Source organism: Mustela putorius, unplaced genomic scaffold (genome assembly GCF_011764305.1).
Source record: "Mustela putorius furo isolate JIRA1106 unplaced genomic scaffold, ASM1176430v1.1 tig00003896_pilon_pilon_pilon, whole genome shotgun sequence".
NCBI lineage: Eukaryota > Metazoa > Chordata > Mammalia > Carnivora > Mustelidae > Mustela > Mustela putorius.
Genome location: NW_025422045.1, coordinates 14,522,610 through 14,547,927, shown reverse-complemented (window position 1 = coordinate 14,547,927; position 25,318 = coordinate 14,522,610). Strand labels below are relative to the sequence as shown.

Here is a 25,318-nt window from a genome sequence, read left to right as displayed (position 1 = left end):
CAGCTGTCCTGGCAGGGCATCTTCTGTGTGGAGAGCCCAGGGACCATGCAGCCCATGTCTACTTCAGCTTAGTAATTCTGCCAGGGCACCCTCTGTATGGAGAGCTCTGGGGCCTCCAGACTTATACCCACTTCAACTGTCCTGCCATATCATCATCTACATGGAGAGCCCCAGGACCTCTGAGCCTGCACACTGCCTTAGCTCTGGCTGCTCTGCTAGAGAGCACAGAGCACTCCAGGACACCATAGCTCACACTCACTTCAATTCCAGCTATCCTGTCAGGGTGCCCTCTGCACATAGAGCCCTAGGACTCCCTGGCTTGCACCCACCTCAGCTTAAGCTGTCCTACCAGGGTGTCCTTTGTATTTATAACCACAGCACCCCAACCCCCAACCACCCAGCCTATACCCACTTCAGTTTTAACTTTCCTGCCAAAGCACCTGCTGTGTGGAGAGCCCAGCTACTGTTAATACTGACCTGCACCTACTTCAGCTTTAATTGTCCTCCCAGGGCTTATAGTACATAAAGAGTCCTGACACCCCTCAGTTTTCACCACCTTCAGCTTCTGCTGTCCTTCCATGGCACCCACTCTGCGGAGAGTCTCAGGGCCACTCCAGCCCAAGCCCACTTCAACTCTGGACATCCCATCAGGGCAGACCCAGTACAGTGTGCCCCACAGCCCCCAGCCCACACCAGCCACAGCTCCTGCCATTCAGTGAAAATCACCATAGATACACAATCTGCATAGGGTACAACCATACATAAGACCATCCTTCAAGACTGAAAAATCTGGTAGTGCTACCTAATCCATAGAAACAAACATAGACAGTCAAGCAAAATGGGGAAACAGAGAAATGAGCTCTAAAAGGCAAAAATTAGAGATAAAAAACTAAAAAATAACTAAGTTACAAACAAGTAAACAATATGCCTAATGAGAGTTTAAAGTATGATCTTAAAGATGCTCACTAGGCTGGAGTGGAAGAAATCAGTGAGATATTCAACAAAAAGAAACTATAGAAAGGAACCAATCAGAGTTGAAGAACACAGTAACTGAAATAAAAACACTAGAGAGAATGAGCAAAACATTAGTGGATGCAGAAGTACAGATCAGTGATCTGGAAGACAAGGTAATAGAAAGCACCCAGGGTGAACAGTGGAAAAGAATTTTTAAAAATAAAATGAGTATAGGTTGAGGGATCTTTTGAACAACACCAAGGAAACAAACATTCACATTATAGAGGTCTCAGATGAAGAAAAGAGATATCCATTATCACCACTTTAGTTTAACATAGTACTGGAAGTCCTAGCCACACCAATAAGACAGGGGATGAAAAAGTCATTCATACTGGTAAGAAGGAGTTAAACTGCCACTATTTGCACATGACATGATACTATACATTAAAAAAAAAAAAAGAACCCTAAAGACTCCACCAAAAAATTACTGGAACTGATAAGTTGTGGTATATAAGATTAATACACAGAAATTGCTTGTGTTTCTTACACTAATAATGGCATAGCAGAAAGAGAAATTATGAAAATAATTCTATTTAGAGTTACACCAAAAAGAATAAATCCCTAGTGACAAACTTAAGGAGGCAAAAGAACTGTACTTTGAAAACTATAAAATGCTTATGAAGAGTCTGAAGATAAACAAATGAAAGATATACCATGCTCATGGATTGGAAGAATTAATGTTGTTATAATGTCCATAGTATCCAATACAATCTATAGATTCCATGCAATTCCTATCAAAATACTATCACTTTTTAAAGAATGAGAACAAGTAATACTAAAATTTGTATGAAAGCACCTAAAAGCCTAAATAACCAAAGCAGTATTGAAAGTGAAGAATAAAGAAAATATACTACAAAGTGGTCATCAACAGAATGGTAGTGCCACAAAAGGGACACACAGATTAATAGGACAGGATAGAGAACCCAGAAATAAAGCCATGCTTACATGGTCAATTACTCTATGACAAAGGAGGCAAGAATATACAATGAAGAAAAGATAGTCTCTTCAAAAATAGTGATGGGAAAATTGAACAGCTACATACAAAATAATGAAACTGGATCACTTTCTTATACCATAAGCAAAAATAAGTTCAAAATGTATTAAAAAGAGACCTAAATGTGAGATGAAACCATAAAACTCCTAGAAAATAACATAGGACAGTAATCTCTTTCTACATTTTTCTAGATACATCTCCCTAAGCAAAGGAAACAAAAGCACACATCAACTATTGGGACTACATCAAAATAAAAAGCTTCTGCACAGTGAAGGAAACCATCAACAAAAAAAAGAAACCTACTAAATGGGAGAAGATATTTGCAAATGATATATCTGATAAGGAATTAGAGTCTAAGATATAAAAGAACTTATTCAACTCAATACCAAAAAAGCCCCCCAGTAATCCAATTAAAAAATGTGCAGAGGACTTAAATAGACATTTTCCCAAAGAAGACAGATGGCCAACAGAACATGAAGAGATGCTCAACATCACCTATCACCAAAGAAGTGCAAATCAAAACCACGATCACCTCATACATGTCAAAATGGCTAGAATGAAAAAGAAAGGAAATAAGTTTAAGTGAAGATATGGAGAAAAAGGAACCCTTATGCACTGTTGGAAAACACTGTGCAGGTCCCTTAAAAATTTAAAAATAGAATTACCATATGATCCAGTAATTCTACTACTGGGTATTTAACCAAAGAAAATGAAACTCCAGTCTGAAAAATATGTACACCACTATGTTTATTGTAGCATTATTTACAATAGCTAAGATATGGAACCCACCCAAGTGCCCATCAATAGGTGAATGTATGAAGATGTAGTGTAGTTATATACAATGGTATATTACATAGCCATAAAGGATAAGACCTTGTCATTGTGAAACATGGATGGACCTAGAGTGTATTATGCTAAGTGAAACAGATTTATTTTGCTTAGCATAATACATTCAAGGTCTATCCATGTCATTGCAAAAGGAAAGATTACATTCTTTTTTGTGGCTGAGTAATAGTCCATTGTATATATCTATACCACATTTTCCTTATCTATACATCAGTTGATGGACACTTGGACTTTTTCCATAATTTGGCTATTGACAATAATTTTGCTATAAACATTGGGTGCATGTAACCCTTTGAATTAGTACCTTTGTATTCTTTGGGTAAATAAGTCAGAGAAACCAAATACCAGGTTATTTCACTCATATGTGGAATCTAATAAAGCAAGGAAAGGGAAATAAAAGAGAGAGAGAACCAAGAAACCAAAAACAAACCAAGAAACAGACTATAGAGAAAAACTGCTGATTACAAAAGGGAGGTGGGTAGAAGGATGGGTTAAATAGATGATGAGGATTAAGGAGAGCGCTTGTTGTGGTGAGCATGGGTCTTTTATGGAAGTATTGAATCACTATATTGTACATCCGAAACTATGACATTACACTGTATGTTAACTAACTGGAATTTAAATAAATACTTAAGTAAAAAAAAGTCAGAGAAAGACAAATGCCATATGATTTCATTTCTATATGGAAACTAAAATAAAGCAAATGAAGAATAAACAAAGGTACAAAAACAGAATCAGACCTATAAATACACAAAACAAACCTATGGTTGCCAGAGGGAGGATAGGAGGCCAGTGGAAGGATGGGGAAAATAAGTGAGGGAATGGGAGATATGGGAGATATGGAAGAGTAAGTCAAGGGAATAAAAAATAAAACATAGGGACATAGTCAATGGTACTGTAATAGTGTTGGATGATGAAAGAGAATAGCTACACTTCTTTTGAGCATAGTATAACACATAGAGATGTTAAAATCACTGTTTTGTACACCTAAAACTAATTTAACATTATGTTCCAGTTATACTCAAAAAATATTTTTTAAGGAAAATAACTAGGGTTTTTTTGGCCTTCATCTAGTTATAGGGGAAAATGGCAGCTTAATTTCTTTCAAAATATAATATTTAATATTTCCCTCTTAATGATAATTTTTAACTCTTGATATCTGCACAAAATCTTGAGTTTACAGCCCTAAGACATTTATAAAACAGCATGTGAGAAATCATTCTGATGCATAAAGCCTTAGGATGGTTTCTTATTATAATTATAAAAAAATCAAACTCTTTATATTCACTTCATAGACTCATATATGTTTTGGACTACCTGGTATATTCAACTCTATTCTTTTTCATATTCACTTATTATGCCTCAGTCACTTTGAACTTTGTTTTATTCTTCAAGTATACCAAGTTAATTACTATCTTCAGGTTTTTGCACTGCCTGTTCCCTCTGTCTAGTATGCTCTGCCTCCAGATGGTTGCATGGTTGACTGTTTAGTTTATCTGTTAAAGATGGAAAGTAAACTTATTACCCTCACCCCACACTCTCTAGCTCTTACCTATCTATATATCTGTCTGTACTTTTACTTTCCTTTAGATTTTATATCTCTTCCTGAAACCATTCTATTCATTTTCTATCTTTAATGGCTGTCTATTCCCACTAGATTGTACCTTTAGGACAGCAGCAACTTTACCTGTCCCGTTAATACCTCTTTTTCCCAGTGACTAAAATAGATCTCATGAAAATGCTCAATAAATGCAGTATTTAGAAATGGATAAATTAATTTCAGATAAAATTCTCTGGTCTTGATTTTTTTATTCTTTTTTTCCCCCCTTTCATTAGGCTATGTGCTGATTAAACAGCCTCCTCATAGAAGCTTTTACTTCCTGGTTGCGAAGGGTATAAATCACAGGATTCAACAAAGGAAATATCACTGTGTGAAAAAGAGAAACCACCTTGTCAGCTGGGAAGGCTCTGAAGGGGCGAGTGTAGATGAAGATGCCAGGCCCAAACATGAGAAATATAACAATAATATGGGTGGTGCACGTGGAAACGGCCTTGCTCTTCCCCTCAGAGGAAGACCCATGTACACGGCAAAGGATGACTGCATAGGAGGCCAGAAGGCCCAGGAAGCACAGGAGGGTCATCAGACCACTGTTGAAGACCATCAGAAGTTCCACCACAAAAGTGTCTGTGCAGGCCAGCTTGATGACTTGTGGCACATCACAGAAGAAGTTATCCAGTTGGTTTGGGCCACAGAAGGGCAAGCGGAGGATGAGGGCCACCTGGATAATGGAGTGGATGAAGCCTCCAAGCCACAGAGCCAACAGCAAGGCATAGCAGGCTCTAGGGTTCATGACAGTTGAATAGCGTAAAGGCCGACAGATGGCAATGTAGCGGTCAAAGGCCATCACAACAAGGAGTAATCCTTCCCCTCCTCCAAGGAAGTGCAAGAAAAAGAGCTGAGTGATGCAACCCCTGTAGGAGATTACCTTTTTCTCAGAAACAAAGTCCACCAGCATCCTGGGAGCTACAATGAAGGAATAGGATGCATCCAGGAAGGCCAAGTTACCCAGAAAGAAGTAGAGGGGAGCTGTGAGCCCAGGGTCTGATCTGATGGTGAGGATGATGAGGAAATTGCCAGGAAGGATGATGAGATAGAAAATTAAAATTAACACAAAGACCAGGAGCTGAATATCTCGAGACTGTGTCAGACCAAGAAGGATGAATTCTTTCACCACTGTGCTGTTGTCATTTTCCATCTCCTTTGCCTGCAGTATATCAAGAAGCAGAGTTTGTTGTTATTACTGTTTCTTCCCTCTAGAACCTCATTCTTCTCCAACTAAGAATATTTTACATATCTGAAGCTCAGTCGGTTAAGTATCTGATTCTTGATATCAGCTCAGGTCAGCTCAGGTCATGATCTCAGGGTTGTAAGTTTGAGCCCTGAGTCCATCTCCATGCTAACCATGGAGCCTGCTTAAGAATCTCCCTATTACCCTCCTTTTCCCTTCCTCTCCCTCCCTCTATTAAAAAAAAATTGACATATTTCTCACATCAGCTAAATCAACATATCTCAACCCTCACCATCCTGGGTAAACCCCAAACTTTTTGTTAACACCAGACTTAAATCAAGCAAAACAAACAAAACATATTGTTTTCATACCACAATTCTTAGTCCCATCCAACCATGCACTTCTATAAACCTGCTCTCCACTTTAAAAATCTGATGTCCTACATGTTGGGATTCCTACCTTCCTGAATCATCTGAGAAGTTTCCTAACTGAGATAAAACATAACTCCAATTATTACAATCTTTACATTTTTGTGACTGTACTGTGCTTGAGCAATGTAGCTATTTTCTTGAAATTATACTTTTTTCATTCACCAAATCCAATTTTTTCCTGAGTACTTCCTTTTTATCAGTTCCTGTGGAATTCCTAGTTCCTGTGTGCTTACTCTGCCTTGCTCTCTCTCTGTATTCTTTTATTAATTCTCCTATTATGCTCCTCTGGTCTGGTGTCTTTCTTTTACCCTGACTCCATACTTCTCATTAGGATCCCAGTGATAACTCCACTTTCCACATAAATTAGAGGCAATTTCCTAGCTATATCCCTGGTAAATACCACATATGTAGTCACTCCATACCTTGTTCATCTAGTTTCATTAACCCTATCTAAATCACAGTTGTTTCTTATAAACTCCCATTCTCCTTATTTCTCTGGTCCTAGTATAACACCCAAGAGAGGAGAGATTTTAGCCTTTCAACAAACAATATGCTACAAAACAAAATTTGCCAGTTTAACATTTTAAAAAATTAGTTATATCAATGCATAAAATAATAGAATAAAATAGGTAGAAGTAAAAATAAAGAGCCTAGAATCTAATAAATTCCTTTCAAAGATAAGAAATCTAAGGCTACTGTGGTTACCTAAGTTTAGAATGGGTTTTCTCTTTTGTTCTGATTGACAAGTTGTGGAAGAATGCAAGTGTGTTCTAGTTCATTTAAATAAATTATTAACACAGCTTTAATCAGTGGATGTTCTTTTTTGTGTACTTAAATAAAATTATATTACTAGTCTAAAAACCACACCTTTATAGAACCTAGACTTATAAGTCCAAGTGATTGTAGGGAAAACCCAGACTTAAGGTTCAGTCTGTTTAGCGGGCTATGGTAAACACACGGGACACATGATGATTCATTGAAGAGTGAACAGAAAATAGTATATATATATTACATGTATATATATATATGTATATATATTAGGTGTTTATAATTATCCATCTGTGTACATATTACATTTTAATTTTATTCAAAATTTTTTTATATTTGCACATTGAAAAATGGTATATATGTATTTTATAAATAATTTGCATATACTTAAGATACACATTCAAAAAATGTTGTAACAGATATGAAGTGTCCCTAAAGTTTGAAAATTGATAATCTACAGAAGAATATAATGTAATAATATATACCAGTGCTTCCTTATACTATTTAACTAAATAGCACAGTTTCTTTAAGTACATTCTGTGGGATATGGGGTGCTATAAAAGGGGAAATCTGCCAGAAAATGCTAAAGGGTCAGTAATTAGAAAGACTAGAACAGAGAAAGGGAATAGTAGAGAAATAGAAAAGTCAAAAAACAAAGCAGTAAGTCTATATAGTGCATTGTTAGGATACATATTTTAGGAAACATCAAAAATATTAGTTTAAGTATCTCTGAGCTAATTGAGTGGATAATATACAGGTTTCCATTGTATTACTCACAGCCAAAGGTGGAATTTAAAGTCATATTTAATATATCAGTGTATATATACAGTATACATATACACAAACAACACATGCACACACACACAGGGAAAGTGGGACCTACACAAAATTTTAGCTGTGCCACCCAACTCAATCTACACATTCAATGCAATCCCTATCAAAATACCATCAACATTTTTCATAGGGCTGGGAAAAAAATCCTAAAATTTGTATGGAACCAGAAAAGACCCCAAATAGCCAAAATCATGTTGAGAAAGAACCAAAACTGGAGGCATCACAATTCCGGATACACAAACTGTATTTCAAAGCTGTAATAATCAAGACAGTATGGTACTGAAACCAAAACAGACACATAGATCAGTGGAACAGAATAGAGAACCCATAAACGGACCTTCAACTCTATGTCAACTAAAGTCAAAGCAGGAAAGAATAACTAATAGAAAAATGACAGTCTTTTCAGCAAATGATGTTGGGAAAATTAGACAGATATTCTTCATGCAGAAAAAGGAAAGTGGACCACTTTCTTACATCATACATACACAAAAATAAACTCAAAATGGATGAAAGACCTAAATGTGAGACAGGAATCCATCAAAATCCTAGAAGAGAACACAGGTAGCAACCTTTTTGACCTCATCCTTAGCAACTTCTTGCTGGACACATCTCCAAAGGCAAAAGAAACAAAAACAAAAATTAATTACTGGGACTTCATTGATATAAAAAGTTTTGATACAGCAAAGGAAATAGTCGACAAAAGTAAAAGGCAACCTATGGAATGGGAGAAGATATTTGCAAAAGTCTTATCAGATAAAGGGCTAGTATCCAAAATCTATTTAAAAAAAAAACTTATCAAACTCAACACCTAAAAAAACAAAAAAACCCAGTCAGGAAATGGGCAGAAGAGCATCTTGGTTCTTTCCACAATTTGGCAACGGTAGCCATTGCTGCTATAAACATTGGGGTACATATGGCCCTTCTTTTCACTACATCTGTATCTTTGGGGTAAATACCCAGGAGTGCAATGGGAGGGTCATAGGGAAGCTCTATTTTTAATTTCTTGAGGAATCTCCACACTGTTCTCCAAAGTGGCTGAATCAACTTGCATTCACACCAACAGTGGAAGAGGGTTCCCCTTTCTCCACATCCCCTCCAACACATGTTGTTTCCTGTCTTCCTAATTTTGGTCATTCTAACTGGTGTAAGGTGATATCTCAATGTGGTTTTAATTTGAATCTCCCTGAGGGCTAGTGATGATGAACATGTTTTCATGTGTCTGATAGCCATTTGTATGTCTTCATTGGAGAAGTGTCTGTTCATATCTTCTGCCCATTTTGTTGATATGATTATCTGTTTCATGTGTGTTGAGTTTGAGGAGTTCTTTATAGATCCTGGATATCAACCTTTTGTCTGTACTGTCATTTGCAAATATCTTCTCCCATTCCACGGATTGCCTCTTTGTTTTCTTGACTGTTTCCTTTGCTGTGCAGAAGCTTTTGATTTTGAAGTCCCAAAAGTTTATTTTTGCTTTTGTTTCCTTTTCCTTTGGAGACTTATCTTGAAAGAAGTTGCTGTGGCTGATATCGAAGAGATTACTGAGATTACTGCCTATGTTCTCCTCTAGGATTCTGATGGATTCCTGTCTCACGTTGAGGTCTTTTATCTTTTTTGAGTTTATCTTTGTGTACGGTTGAGTTTCATTCTTCTACATATAGCTGTCCAGTTTTCCCAGCACCATTTATTCAACGGACAAATGGATAAGGAATATGTGGTCCATGTACACTATGGAGTATTATGCCTCCATCAGAAAGGATGAATACTCAACTTTTGTAGCAACATGGATGGTACTGGAAGAGATTATGCTGAGTGAAATAAATCAAGCAGAGAGAGTCAATTATCATATGGTTTCACTTATTTATGGAGCATAACAAATAGCATGGAGGACAAGGAGAGTTAGAGGGGAAGGGAGTTGGGGGGAATTGTAAGGGGAGGTGAACCATGAGAGACTATGGACTCTGAAAAACAATCTGAGGGTTTTGAAGTGGTGGGGGTGGGAGGTTGGGGGTACCAGGTGGTGGGTATTAGAGAGGGCACTGATTGCATGGAGCACTGGGTGTGGTGCAAAAACAAAGAATACTGTTATGCTGAAAAAAAAAAATGGGCAGAAGACATGAACAGATGCTTCTCTAAAGAAGACATGCAAGTGACCAACAGACCCAAGAAAAATAATTTTTTTTTTGGCTCTCCAAATTAGCTTCTCTGTTCACTTCTCAACTTTTCAACATTTGGACAGCCATTTGTCTCAACATTCATTCCATTATCTTCCTATAAAAATATACTCACAAACATAATTCAAAGCCCCCTTTTACTTACTTAGGATTTTTGAATCCCACAAGCTCATTCAGACTGTATTATTTCATGATGTGTTAGTGCTCAATGATATGTCTAAGACATCAGAGGATTTTTGAAGGTGTTTGTGATAGGCTCCTTCACTCTGCCTATTTCCTGTCTTTTACTCCTGTTTTTTAACTATTACCTAAACAGATGGTATTACCTACTACCTAACATATTTGATTCATTTTCATCACATATCCTCTTCTCATCTTTGTACCTTCTGTACCTGTGATTCTGAAACAGTGGCTGGCATAAATCTGAGACTACATAAAAGATGAGAACTTTTTAAGGTAAAATAAATTTCTGGGGAAATTTCTACAAATTATGGCCCTTTTTAGAATAAAAATATCCTATTTTAGCCAGTTAGTGGGAAAAAGAATTGTCAAAGGAAGCTGAAACAAAAATCTAAATCCTCACCACTGTATCTCCAATCTTTCTTACCATTTCAGCTAATTCATAGATTGTTATCACTGTGGTGTGGATGATACAATAGAGAAGTAGGAAAGGTAAGGGAGAAGGGCCACTCTCATTTTTAGGGTGGGGACACAAACTTCTACCAGTAAGCTGTGCATGCCTAAAGTGAAAACCTTGGTCAGATCAGCTTCTGGAGCCAGGTGTTTAAAGACCCAAGGGTCTTACTTCCCCATCTCTTTGAAACATTCACTCATGCTTCCTTCCTTATGTTCTGTCCTCTTTCTCTCCCCTTTCAACTTCATTTTCCTTATTCATTTTTAAATTATTTTTACCCAAGTCTTCATTTTCCTAACTTATTTTTGTAAGTTTGACTACAGTTTCTTTTCCCCTTTTAATTTATTGAACTCATTTCCCCAAATTTTCTTTCCCTATTTGTTTTGCTTACTTTAAATCTTACTCTTTTTTATCATTTTCTCTTCTTTCTCCCTATCATATATTCATGTTCTTTTCTGTCTGAAATATTTTCAATCTCTCTTCTTGTCCTCTTGTTAATTGCTACTCCATTATATCCCATGCCTGTCTTGCCATTATTTCTGAAAACAAAACAAAAAACCTTATTTTTTTGTTTCCTTTCAAACAAAAATGAGTGATAAATACACTTCCTACCATATTCTATTCTTAACAATTAGTCAACAAAATAATATGTATAAGTCACTGCTCAGAACTAATCATTTTCTCTTGAGTGGTATCCTTACAGTTTACTAAATCTGAACCACTCATTAATTTCCATTCCCTCATATATATGTTTTCTGCATGTAAGTGAATCTGATAAAATGAGATGCTTTACCTTTTTAAATAAATCTCATTAATATCATTCTAATGAAATGAATATATTTAACAGTTTCCAAAAATATGAGAGTAAAGTCTGTCAGCATATGGATTGAAGCTTATAAATTAGTATAAATTAGTAAGTTTTATATATTCTTAAAAGTGTGTCTCAAGCTGAAGAACATGATCAAAGATTTAATTGATACTGATGCTAATGATGGACATAAAAAGCACTAAACAAATGTATAGGTCTTCAGCCAGGAAATTCACTCATCAGTAAAATGAGATGGTTAAATTACTTCTAAATTCCTTAATTTTTTTTTAGGAATATCCTTAGTGGGACAACTGGATGGCTCAGTGGGTTAAAGCCTCTGCCTTTGGCTCAGGTCATGACCCTGGAGTCCTGGGATCAAGCCCCAAATCAGGCTCTCTGCTAGGTGGGGAGCCTGCTTCCCCAGCTCTCTCTCCCTGCCTCTCTGCCTACTTGTGAGCTCTGTCAAATAAATAAATAAAATCTTTAAAAAAATAAGAGAAATATCATTAGTTTGGAATTCTTTTATATGATTCTAATTCCTTTTTAGAATGTGTGAGTGTTGGCTCAGCAATTCACTAAATGTATCACCCTGGGAAACTCACCCAGCTTTCAAAAGGCTGGCTTTTCATCTCTCACATAGAATGTGTTGGCTCTTTCTATCAGACAGGGATATAAGGATCATGGTATGTAAAAATGACAGTAATAATAAGTAACTTATTCAAGAACGTTTAAACCAAAGCTAACCCTGACAATATATAGATATTAAGAAGTAGCTCTACTGAATGGACATATTATCATGAGATCCTTTGTCAGTGGCTGCAGAGTAAAGCCTGGGTGATGGTAGCCACAAAAATCTGAGTGATTAATAGAAGAAATTATGGAGTGCAGTAAAGTTATCATGTAAAATTGCCAAGGCAGTCAGTTGTTTGTACATCAAGCTTTGTTCAGTTTTACAACTTTCTCTGTCAAAGCCCTATGTTGTTAATAGAACCATGAAAAGAAAATACCCTCAAATATGTTATAAGAAAGAAAATACCCTCAAATATGTTATACAGGGAAATTAAGATATCTGGGCTAACCATCTCCAAAATCATAAAATCTGTTTTTTTCCTCTGGTGACTTTAGCCTAACTTTCTGTAGTTTCCTTCATCTGTAATTTATAAGGACAAAAAAAAACATATCATTCATTCATATGCTGCTTGGTTTTAACACCAGATGTCAACTCTCTGAAGACTATTGATAATTTCACTTACTTATGTTAAGAGAATGAAAGTTTTTTGGTACCATTAAAATAATTCAAAGCATCAAGAGAATATGGAGATCTACTAGGGGAGAGGAAGAAAATGCCACACTGCTAAATTTAGATCTTTGGATCTACTATTTCTATCGAAATTCTGACCTCTATTCCATTGTATTCCAAGGCAGCAGAAAAAGCAGTAGAATAGCTCTAGTATCTTCTCCATTGTCCTCTCCTTGTTTCTTGTAGATATGAATACTACTCCCAGCCCTGGAAATTAGAGTCTCTGGGGGTTTTATGTAATTCTCACAAAGTAGCCATCCTTCCTCTCCTGAAAAAAAAATACGTGTTCTCACATAGGGACCTTAGACTTTCGAAACTCCTTTAACTCTTTATGATGCAATGAAGAAAGTGCTTTGGAGACTTGAGACTACCACAACCCTACAGAATATTTCCAAAGGGAGCTATTAGAATGTCAACTAAATTAGACATTGGGAAATACCAGAGCTTTGGAAAAGATATTTTTAAATGTGTCACATAATGCCACACTGTATTAATTCTGAATTCTAAAATCAAAATCCTATCAGTAAATGAGATAACAGAACCTTATTTGGAAGCATATTTATTAGCTCAAAAGTAAATAGAACATTAAAAAGGTATTTATATCTTATAATAACCCCCAACTATAAATAAGTGATAGAAGATTAATATATATATCAAGAAAGCAAGCAGGGCCATATTGAGAAGGTGAGAATAGTGAAGTATTTGCCTTAGGTACAAAATTTACCAGGGTACCAAAAAACTTAATAGTCAAGATAAATAACATGTCAATGTAATATATTAAAAATCACAGTTAATGTGAAAATTGGAAACAGAATAATCAAATTTTTAATGTAGACATCAATATTACAGATATTTCCTTTTACATGAATTCCCAGTATGGTTCAGCATGACACATACTGATTCTATCTTTATTCAAGTTTGGCATTTATTTTGTTCATCACATATTTTAAAATTAATTTGGATTCTTTTTTCATTTATTTATTTTCAGCATAATAGTATCATTTTTTCACCACACCCAGTGCTCCATGCAATCCGTGCCCTCTATAATACCCACCACCTGGTACCCGACCTCCCAACCCCCGGCACTTCAAACCCCTCAGATTGCTTTTCAGAGTCCATAATCTCTCATGATTCACCTCCCCTTACAATTTACCACAACCCCCTTCTCTCTAATTCCCCATGTCCTCCATGCTTTTTGTTATGCTCCACAAATAAGTGAAACCATATGATAATTGACTCTCTCTGCTTGACTTATTTCACTCAGCATAATCTCTTCCAGTCCCGTCCATGTTGCTACGAAAGTTGGGTATTTGTCCTTTCTGATGGAGGCATAATACTCCATAGTGTATATGGACCACATCTTCCTTATCCATTCATCCGTTGAAGGGCATCTTGGTTCTTTCCACTGTTTGATGACCGTGGCCATTGCTGCTATAAACATTGGGGGTACAGATGGCACTTCTTTTCACGACATCTGTATCTTTGGGGTAAATACCCAGGAGTGCATTGGTAGGGTCATAGGGAAGATCTATTTTTAATTTCTTGAGGAATCTCCACACTGTTCTCCAAAGTGGCAGCACCAACTTGCATTCTCACCAACAGTGGAAGAGGGTTTCCCTTTCTCCACATCCTCTCCAACACATATTGTTTCTTGTCTTGCTAATTCTGGCCATACTAAGTGGTGTAAGGTGATATCTCAATGTAGTTTTAAGTTGAATCTCCCTGACAGCTAGTGATGATGAACATTTTTTCATGTGTCTGATAGCCATTTGTATGTCTTGGAGAAATGTCTGTCCATATCTTTTGCCCATTTTTTGATATGATTGTCTGTTTTGTGTGTGTTGGCTTTGAGGAGTTTATTATATTTTTTTAAGATTTTATTTATTTATTTGATAGAGAGAGATCACAAGTAGATGGAGAGGCAGGCAGAGAGAGAGAGAGAGATGGAAGCAGGCTCCCTGCTGAGCAGAGAGCCTGATGCGGGACTCGATCCCAGGACCCTGAGATCATAACCTGAGCCGAAGGCAGCGGCTTAACCCACTGAGCCACCCAGGCGCCCTGAGGAGTTTATTATAGATCCTGGATATCAACCTTTTGTCTGTACTGTCATTTGCAAATATCTTCTCCCATTCCGTGGATTGCCTCTTTGTTTTCTTGACTATTTCCTTTGCTGTGCAGAAGCTTTTGATTTTGATGAAGTCGCAAAAGTTCATCTTTGCTTTTTTGTTTCCTTTGCCTTTGGAGACATATCTTGAAAGAAGTTGCTGTGGCTGATATCGAAGAGATTACTGCCTATGTTCTCCTCTAGGATTCTGATGGATTCCTGTCTCACATTGAGGTCTTCTTTTTTTTTTTTTCTAATTTTTTATTTTTTATAAACATATATTTTTATCCCCAGGGGTACAGGTCTGTGAATCACCAGGTTTACACACTTCACAGCACTCACCAAAGCACATACCCTCCCCAATGTCCATAATCCCACCCCCTTCTCCCAAACCCCCTCCAGTTTGTTTTGTGAGATTAAGAGTCACTTATGGTTTGTCTCCCTCCCAATCCCATCTTGTTTCATTTATTCTTCTCCTACCCACTTAAGCCCCCATGTTGAATCACCACTTCCTCATATCAGGGAGATCATATGATAGTTGTCTTTCTCTGCTTAACTTATTTCACTAAGCATGATACGCTCTAGTTCCATCCATGTTGTCGCAAATGGCAAGAATTCATTTCTTTTGATGGCTGCATAGTATTCCATTGTGTATATATACCACATCTTCTTGATCCATTCATCTGTTGATGGACATCTAGGTTCTCCTCCTACACTGTTGGTGGGAATGCAAGCTGGTGCAGCCACTCTGGAAAACAGCATGGAGGTTCCTCAAAATGTTGAAAATAGAACTGCCCTATGACCCAGCAATTGCACTATTGGGTATTTACCCTAAAGATACAAACGTAGTGATCCAAAGGGGCACATGCACCCGAATGTTTATAGCAGCAATGTCCACAATAGCCAAACTATGGAAAGAACATTGAGGTCTTCTATCCATTTTGTTTATATTTGTGTACAGTGTAAGAGAATGGTTGAGTTTCATTCTTCTACATATAGCTGCCCAGTTTTCCCAGCACCATTTATTGAAGAGACTTTTTTCCACTGTATATTTTTTTCCTGTTTTGTCGAAGATTATTTGACCATAGAGTTGAGGCTCCATATCTGGGCTCTCTACTCTGTTCCACTGGTCTATGTGTCTGTTTTTATGCCAGTACCATGCTGTCTTGGTGATCACAGCTTTGTAGTAAAGCTTGAAATCAGGTAACGTGATGCCCCCAGTTTTATTTTTGTTTTTCAACATTTCCTTAGTGATTTGGGGTCTCTTCTGATTCCATACAAATTTTAGGATTATTTGCCCCAGCTCTTTGAAGAATACCGGTGGAATTTTGATCGGAATGGCATTTAAAGTATAGATTGCTCTAGGCAGTATAGACATTTTAACAATGTTTATTCTTCCAATCCAAGAGCATGGAATGGTCTTCCATCTATTTGTGTCTTCTTCAATTTCTTTCATGAGTGTTCTGTAGTTCCTTGAGTACAGATCCTTTACCTCTTTGGTTAGGTTGATTCCTAGGTATCTTAAGGTTCTTGGTGCTGTAGTAAATGGAATTGATTCTCTAATTTCCCTTTCAGTATTTTCATTATTAGTGTATAAGAAAACCACTGATTTCTGTACATTGACTTTTTATCCTGCCATGTTGCTGAATTGCTATATGAGTTCTAGTAGTTTGGGGGTGGAGTCTTATAAAATATTATTTATCTTTATTACTAAGTTATTGGGATTTTTGCAATTCCCTCAAGATCTTACACTCCAGGCAAGTGCTTTACTCATTCTCTAACATCACCATTATCTGTCCCTAAAATCAAATAAAGTGTCCAAGTCAGTACTGAGTATGTAAGAGTCAGCATTTTTCTGGTGATGAAGACATAAACAGAATATAAATAATGTTCATGAAGACTTTGAAGGCATAATTCTTCTTATAGAAAAAACTGTTTGGTGTAAGATAGACCATTTACTGAAGGGAAAGTGACTTTCAAAATAGAATGTTAAAAGATGTATCATGATCTCATTATTTGTTGTTTATTCACTTTTACTCAGCTCAGCAAAAACAAAAAAGAATAACTTTATTTTCTGTATTGAAGATTATTAACATAAATTAGGGTTCAGAGCAATTACAATCAACTTTTTTATACCAGTTTTTATTATTTCGCATTAAAGGAAAATCTGAGTTTATGAGTCATTTTGCAATTGAAATAATGAACACAAATCTTTGTGAACTAACTATAATTCATAATCAAATATGTATTTGTCCTAGTCTGTTTTCAGCTCAAAACCACACTGTGAAAAGAAGAAAAAGGGGAGAGAAAAAAAGAGCTAAGGAGAGTTAGAATGATCAAAATATAGAACAGGAAAACAGAGAAAGGAGACATAAGTGGAAAGGTTATTATATACTATATATAATAATGTCATATAATTTTATAAATAAATAATAATTATTAATTACACATAATAATATATAATTGTGGAATAATAGCCCAATCCTGGAGTAGGTTAGAGTCCTGCCACAAAAGACTCTTAAAAATGTGGTATTTTTCTGTAATTATGATTTGGGACTTTCCCACTTTTTAATATTCACCCAAATACATAGGATAAAATTAAGCTGAAGATCTAAACTAATTATCAGAATGGAGTCTCTTTAACCCAGCTGAGAAAGCTTTATCATGTTAGATTTACAACTTCAGAAAAAACAAATGAACAAAAACATTTTCAATAGTTGTATCCTCAGATTGACTTAAGATAGTGTATAGCTTATTTACTGATCAAAATCATATACACAAAAATAACCCATTACAGTGAAAAAATTGCCAAATATAAAGTAAAAAGCTAAGGACATAGTGTTATCTTCAATCTGTAAATGTTCTATGACTTGGGAAAGTAATACTACCTTTCTCAGTGTGTATTCCCACCTATAGATGGGGTATTTTTCATTTGTTTTGTTTAAAGATTTATTTACTTGAGAGAGAGCATGAGCAAGAGGGGCAGAGGGAGTAGGAAAGAGAATCTCAAGCACACTCAACACTGAGCACCCTACAAGAGGCTCCATCTCATGACCCTGAGATCACAACCTGAAACCAAGAGTTGTTCACACAACTGACTGTGCCACCCAGAAGCCCTGGGTTTTGTTTTTGTTTTGTTTTGTTTTTAATATTAAGGTACTGCACAATTTATCTCTGAGTTTTTTGACCCTCCATTATATTCTATACTAATTCAACAATCACTTACTGTCTCCCATGAACCAGGTAGTATTTTAAGTGTCCACAATGCAGTATAGACAAGACAAACAACATCCCTGTTCTTTGGAATTTTAAATTTTACCACAGGGAGACGAGAAACAAGTAGGAAAGAGAATGTCAGAGAGTAATGAGTGTGATAATAAAAATATAACAGTGCATTGACAAAATCTTGAGAAAAATACTGCTATTTTTAAATGGGGGTGATCGTCAGGTGGACATTAACTACCAAAGTTAATTCTAGAAGAAGTAGGTTGAATAGCTGTGTGTGTGTTAAAGATATTCAATTTGTACTTAAAAATATTCCCATGAAGAAAACTTCAGACCCAGATGTCTCCTCTATTGAAATCTACCAAACATTTATTGAAAAATAATACTACATGGATGGGACTGGAAGAGATTATGCTGAGTGAAATAAGTCAAACAGAGAGAGTAAATTATCCTATGGTTTCCTTATTTGTGGAGCATAACAAATAGCACGGAGGACAAGGGGAGATGGAGAGGAGAAGGGAGTTGGGGGAAATTGGAAGAGGAGGTGAACCATGAGAGACTATGGACTCGGAAAAACAATCTGAGGGTTTTGAAGGGGCGGGGGTGGGAGGTAGGGGGAACCAGGTGGTGGGTATTATAGAGGGCACGGATTGCATGAAGCACTGAGTGTGGTGCAAAAATAATGAATACTGTTATGCTGAAAGTAAAAAATAAATTTAAAAAATGTTTTTTCAAATTTACTCTTTTAAATGGAGAATAAAACAAAATTAATGTATCTATAAAAAATAAAATAAAAATAAAAGTAAAAATTAAAAAAATAAAAATAAATAAATATTTCTGACTCTCTCACTTTGAGGGGCTAGATTTGAGGCTGGCTTTCCTGTCTCCTGGTTTGGCTGTCTCTTCAATAAAATCTTTCCTTGCTTCAAAAAAAAAAAAAAAGAAAGAAAGAAAGAAATAAAAAGAAAAATAATACTAATTCCACACAAACTCTTTCAAAAAACAATATGAAAAGAAAAATGTTTTCTAATATTAGCTAATTTCTTCCTGTACACATTGGGTTATTTAAAAAATATCACCTTACACCAGTTAGAATGGCCAAAATTAGCAAGACAGGAAACAGCATGTGTTGGAGAGGATGTGGAGAAAGGGGAACCGTCTTACACTGTTGGTGAGAACGCAAGTTGGTGCAGCCTCTTTGGAGAACAGTGTGGAGATTCCTCAAGAAATTAAAAATAGAACTTCCCTATGACCCTGCCATTGCACTACTGGGTATTTACCCCAAAGATACAGATGTAGTGAAAATAAGGGCCATCTGTACCCCAATGTTTATAGCAGCAATGGCCATGGTCGCCAAACTGTGAAAAGAACCAAGATGCTCTTCAACGGACAAATGGATAAGGAAGATGTGGTCCATATACACTATGGAGTATTATGCCTCCATCAGAAAGGATGAATACCCAACTTTCGTAGCAACATGGACGGGGCTGGAAGAGATTATGCTGAGTGAAATAAGTTTCACTTATTTGTGGAGCATAACATATAGCATGGAGGACAAGGGGAGTTAGAGAGGAGAAGGAAATTGGGGGAAATTGGAAGGGGAGGTGAGCCATGGGAGACTATGGACTCTGAAAAATAATCTGAGTGGTTTGAAGTGGCGGGGGGGTAGGATGTTGGGATACCAGGTGGTGGGTATTATAGAGGGCATGGATTGCATGGAGCACTGGGTGTGGTGCAAAAATAATGAATACTGTTATGCTGAAAATAAATTTAAAATAAATTAAAAAAAATAAAAGTGTCTGGCTTAAGTCACAAGTATATACATTTTTTTTTCTGAATTATTTTAAATTCAACTCCATTGTGGTCAGAAAAATATTTTGTATGAAATATACTGAGACTTTTTTTCTGTACCAGCATATCCTCTATCTTGACAAATGTCTTGTGTGGACCTGAAAAGTATTTGTGTTCCTCATTGTAGAGTGCAATACTCTATAAATAGCAACTAGATTACATTGTTTAGTGTTGTTCAATTCTTCCATACCTCTACTGGTTTTTTATCACATGTCCTACAAATTTTAAAAAAATGTTATTAAAATCTCAGTCTATGCTTTTGTGTTCTCCACTTCTTTATTTATATATGTCTGTATTCATGCATAAATTGTTTAAGTTCTTTTACTATAAGAATCATATTTAAGATTATATGTCTTGATGAATTGATATTTTTATCACTATGAAATTATTTTATAAATACGGATTAACTTTAGGTCCATGAAATTTACTTTGTTATTAACACAACCATACCATGACATGGTTAATGCTTACATGGCATATTGGGTTCTCCAGAGAAACAGAACCAGTAGGATAGATACATAATTAAGAGAAAGAAAGCAAGGGGGAGAGAAGGAAAGAGGGAAGTGGTTTATTATAATGATTTGGTTCGTGTGATTATGGAAGTGAGGAAGTTCTATAATCTTCCATCTGCTAAATGAAGACCCAGGAAAGCCAGTCATGTCATTCAGTCCAAGTTCAAAGATCTGAGAACTTGGGTAGCTGGTGGCATAATTTCCAGTCCAAGAATTAGAAGAGATGAAATGAAATGTATCAGCTCAATCAATGAAGCAAGGAAGAAAAGAGAAAATTTCTGCACCCTCTGCCTTTTTTGCTATTCAGGCCCTCAGTGGATTAAATGATCCTCACCCACGTTGTGAAGGGCAATCTACTTTACTGAGTCCACCAATTCAAATAGTAATCTCATGATAACACTATTTCAGATACACCAGAAATATTGTTTAATCTGAAGATGCATAGCCAGTTGACACATAAAATTAAACATCACCTGTGGTATCATTCTCCACCCACATACTTAAAGCATATCTGTGATTTTATATTTAAGAATTGATATCTTATATCTTGTAAACAGTATATACTTGAATCTCGTTCTTTCATACAGTCTGAAAATGTTTTTTAATTTGTATGTCGTCCATTTATATTTGATTTCATTATATTTTGTCCCATTATTCTCCATTCCTTTGCATTTTTTGCCTTCTTTTAGATTGAATATTTTTTTAATATTCCATTTTCTCTCCTGTGAAGACGTTATTAGATATAATGTCTCTGCGTATTACTTTTTTGTGTGTGGATGCTCTGGTGATTACAATATTCATCTGTAGCTTACCAATCACTCCAAATTGTTATTCAAGGATACTTCATGAAGACTGTATTTTACTATATATATTATATCTTTTATCCTCATTTAAGTCTTCTGTGCTATTATTGTCATATATTTTACTTCTTTATGTTATAAGCCCCATAATACCTTATTTTTTTAGGCAGATAATTATCTTACAAAGTAAATAATACAAGGTAAAAATGGACTTTTGCCATTTTTACACACTGATTTGCCATTTCCAGATCTTTTCATTCTTCCTCATTAATTCAGATTTCCATCTTCCGTATTTTCCTGTTGACATGAAGAATTTCCTTTGGCATGATTTTTTATGTAGGTCTGCTGGCAACAAATTCCCAGCTTTTATGAATATTAAAATGCATATTGAACCTTTCTTTTCAAAGTTTATTTTCACTAGATATGGAATTCTAGCCTCACAGTTTGTTTTTCTTTAAGAATTTTAAATACTGCATTTCACTGAGATGTTGTCCATTGTTTCTGAAAATGTCAACTATCATTCTTGCCACTCCTCTGAACTGGTTTTGTTGTTGTTTGTTTGTTTTTTGTTTTTCCTGCTCTGCTTTTAAGATTTTCTTCTCAGGGGTGCATGGGTGTTAAGCATCTGACTCTTGATTTTGGCTCAGATCATGATCTCATGGTTGTGGAATTCAACCCTGGTCAGGCTCTGTGCTCAGTGTGGAGTCTGCTTGGGATTATATCTCTCTCCCTCTCCCATCACCTCTTCCTGCCCATGTGTTCTCTCTTTCTCAAAATAAACTAAAGTGAAATCTTAAAAAAAAAAAATCTTTTCATATTTGGTTAGCACCTATTATACTGTGGTCTTATTTGTATTTATACTGCTTGGATTTTGCTGAGTTTCATAGTATCTGGGATAATGTTTTTATGAATTCTTGGCAGTTAATTCTGGCCCTTGTCCCATTCTTTTTCTCCTCTTCTGGAATCCCAATTACATATATATTTTACCATTTGATCTTGCCCCAAAGTATATTAATACTATTAATATTTTTAATCTTTTATCTCTAATTCAGCTTGGATTATTTCTAATAACCTGTCCTCACCATCTTTGGTCATTCTGTATGAATTGTCCACAGTTTTGGTCATTCATCCCATATAAAGCATTTCCTTGAATTTCAAAACTTGTTATTTTCAAATCTAGCATATCCATTAATATTTAGAGTTCATACTTCTCTACCAAAATCCTCATCTACTTATTCATTTATCACTTATTTGATATATTTATAGTAGTTTTCTAAAGTCCTTGTCTGATAATTATATCATCTGGTAGTTTTTGTCTATAAATATTTTTCTATTTTGAGATACTCTTCCTTGTTTTATTTTCTTGGCATAGCTCTTAATTTTTTTATTATATTCCTAATACTTCCAATACTTCAATATTAAATGGAAAATGAATAATAGTATTTAATTTTATTTTATTTTGCTTAGTTCTTCAGAAAGTTCAATCCTTTTCCTCTGTCCAAAAGTTAGAATGAGGGGGACACCTGGGTGGCTCAGTCAGTTAAGTGTCTGCCTTTGCTTCAGGTGAGGATCCTGGGGTCCTAGGATTGAGTCCCACATCAGTCTCCTTGCTCACCAGGGATCCTGCTTCTCCCTCTCTCTCTGCTTGCAGCTCCCCCTACTTATATGCTCGCTCTCTCTCTATCTATCTCTCTGACAAATAAAACAAACTGAGGGTTCTGGAGGGGGAGAGTGGGCTATGGGGTGAGCCTGGTGGTGGGTATTATGGAGAGCATGTTTTGCATGGAGCACTAGGCATGGTGCATAAACAATGAATTTTGGAACACTGAAAAAATTAAATTAAAATGAAAAATAAAAATAAAAAGAAGTTAGAATGAGGATATGATCTTCAGATTCCTTCTTAGGAACTGGGTCTAGTTGAACTGGGGCTTAGAATAATCTTTAATTAAACTGAAATTAGCTCAGATTAGTTTTACTTCAAATATCTGCCAATTGCCAGCAAGATCTTTTATCTTACTGATACATGGAGCTAGAAGGAGTTTGAGCCACACTTCAGATATTATTTCTTTCCCTTATGAATGATTCAACTCTAAAGATATCAAGATAAAGAGTCATATTGATATGAATACACTAATCATAGGAGATCTTAACACGCCTCTCTCAGAATTAGATCATTGAAGCAGAAAATCAATATAGAAACAAGAGCATTGAATGACATTGGGCCAGATGGACCTCATAGATATATACAGAACATTCCACCCTAAAACAACAGAATACTCATTCTTCTCAAGTGCACTCAGAACCTTCTCCAGAATTGACCACATACTGGGTCACAAATCAGGACTCAACCGATACCAAAAGACTGAGATTATTCCCTGCATATTCTCAGATCACAATGCTTTGAAACTGGAGCTCAATCACAAGGAAAAGTTCAGAAGGAACTCAAACACCTGGAAGCTAAAGACCACCTTGCTTAAGAATGCTTGGATCAACCAGGAGATCAAAGAAGAACTGAAACAATTCATGGAAACCAATGAGAATGAAGACACTTTGGTCCAAAACCTATGGGATTCAGCAAAGGCGGTCCTAAGGGGAAAATACATAGCCATCCAAGCCTCCCTCAAAAAAATTGAAAAATCCAGAACACACCAGCTGTCTCTACACCTTAAAGAACTGGAGAATCAACAACAAATCAAACCAATTCCATACATAAGAAGGGAAATAATCAAGATTAGAGCTGAGATCAATGAGGTAGAAACCAGAGATACAGTAGAACGTATCAATAAAACTAGAAGCTGGTTTTTTGAAAGAATCAATAAGATCGATAAACCATTGGAGACACTAATCCAAAAGAAAAGAGAGAAAGCCCAAATTCATAAAATTATGAATGAAAAGGGAGAGATCACAACTAACACCAAGGAAGTAGAAACAATCATCAGAAGTTATTATCAACAGTTATATGCTAATAAGCCGAGCAACCTAGATGAAATGGATGCATTCCAGGAAAAATATAAACTATCAAAATTGAACCAGAAAGAAATCGACAACCTGAATAGACCGATATCTAATAATGAGATTGAAGCAGTGATCAAAAATCTCCCAAAAAACAAAAGCCCAGGACCTGTCAGATTCCCTGAGGAATTCTACCAAACCTTCAAAGAAGAAATAACACCTATTCTCCTGAAGCTGTTTCAAAAAATTGAAGCATAAGGAAAACTTCCAGACTCCATGAAGCCAGTATTACCCTGATCCCCAAACCAGGCAAAGACCCTACCAAAAAGGAGAATTTTAGACCAATATCTCTGATGAATATGGATGCTAAGATTCTCAACAAGATCCTAGCCAACAGGATCCAATAGCACATTAAAAAGATTATCCAACATGATCGGTGGGATTCATCCCTGGGCTACAAGGATGGTTCAACATTCGCAAATCAATCAATGTGATACAACAAATTAATATGAGAAGAGAGAAGAACCACATGGTCCTCTCAATTGATGCAGAAAAAGCATTTGACAAAATCCAGCATCTGTTCCTGATCAAAATGCTTCAAAGTATAGGAATAGAGGTAACATTCCTGAACCTCATCAAATCTATCTATGAAAGACCCACAGCAAATATCATCCTCAATGGGAAAAAGCTTGCCGCCTTCCCATTGAGATCAGGAACAAGACAAGGATGCCCACTCTCACCACTCTTGTTCAACATAGTATTAGAAGTCCTAGCAACAGCAATCAGACAACAAAGGGAAATAAAAGGTATCCAAATTGGTAATGAAGAAGTCAAACTCTCTCTCTTTGCAGATGACATGATTCTTTATATGGAAAACCCAAAAGACTCCACCCCCAAACTACTAGAACTCATACAGCAATTCAGCAACGTGGCAGGATACAAAGTCAATGTGCAGAAATCAGTGGCTTTCTTATACACTAACAATGAAAATACAGAAAGGGAAATTAGAGAATCAATTCCATTTACTATAGCACCAAGAACCATAAGATACCTGAGAATAAACCTAACAAAAGAGGTAAGTACTCAAGGAACTACAGAACACTCATGAAAGAAATTGAAGAAGACACAAAAAGATGGAAGACCATTCCATGCTCTTGGATTGGAAGAATAAACATTGTTAAAATGTCTATACTGCCTAGAGTAATCTATACTTTAAATGCCATTCTGATCAAAATCCACTGGTATTTTTTAAAGAGCTGGAGCAAATAATCCTAAAATTTGTATG

The 25,318-nt window shown here is 36.0% G+C and overlaps 1 protein-coding gene across 1 annotated transcript; it reads right to left on the bottom strand.

The window, feature by feature from the left end:
- Nucleotides 1–4,686: 4,686 nt before the first annotated feature.
- Nucleotides 4,687–5,728, bottom strand: LOC101676029 (olfactory receptor 4N2). The gene has a single exon (XM_004781738.2). The coding sequence runs from the start codon at nucleotides 5,608–5,610 to the stop codon at nucleotides 4,687–4,689; it is 924 nt and encodes a 307-aa protein (XP_004781795.1). The 5' UTR covers nucleotides 5,611–5,728.
- Between the last annotated feature and the right edge of the window lie 19,590 nt (nucleotides 5,729–25,318).

Coding starts and splice junctions, on each gene's coding strand:
- LOC101676029 (XM_004781738.2), bottom strand. CDS start 5,610: ATGGAAAATGACAACAGCACAGTGGTGAAAGAATTCATCCTTCTTGGT.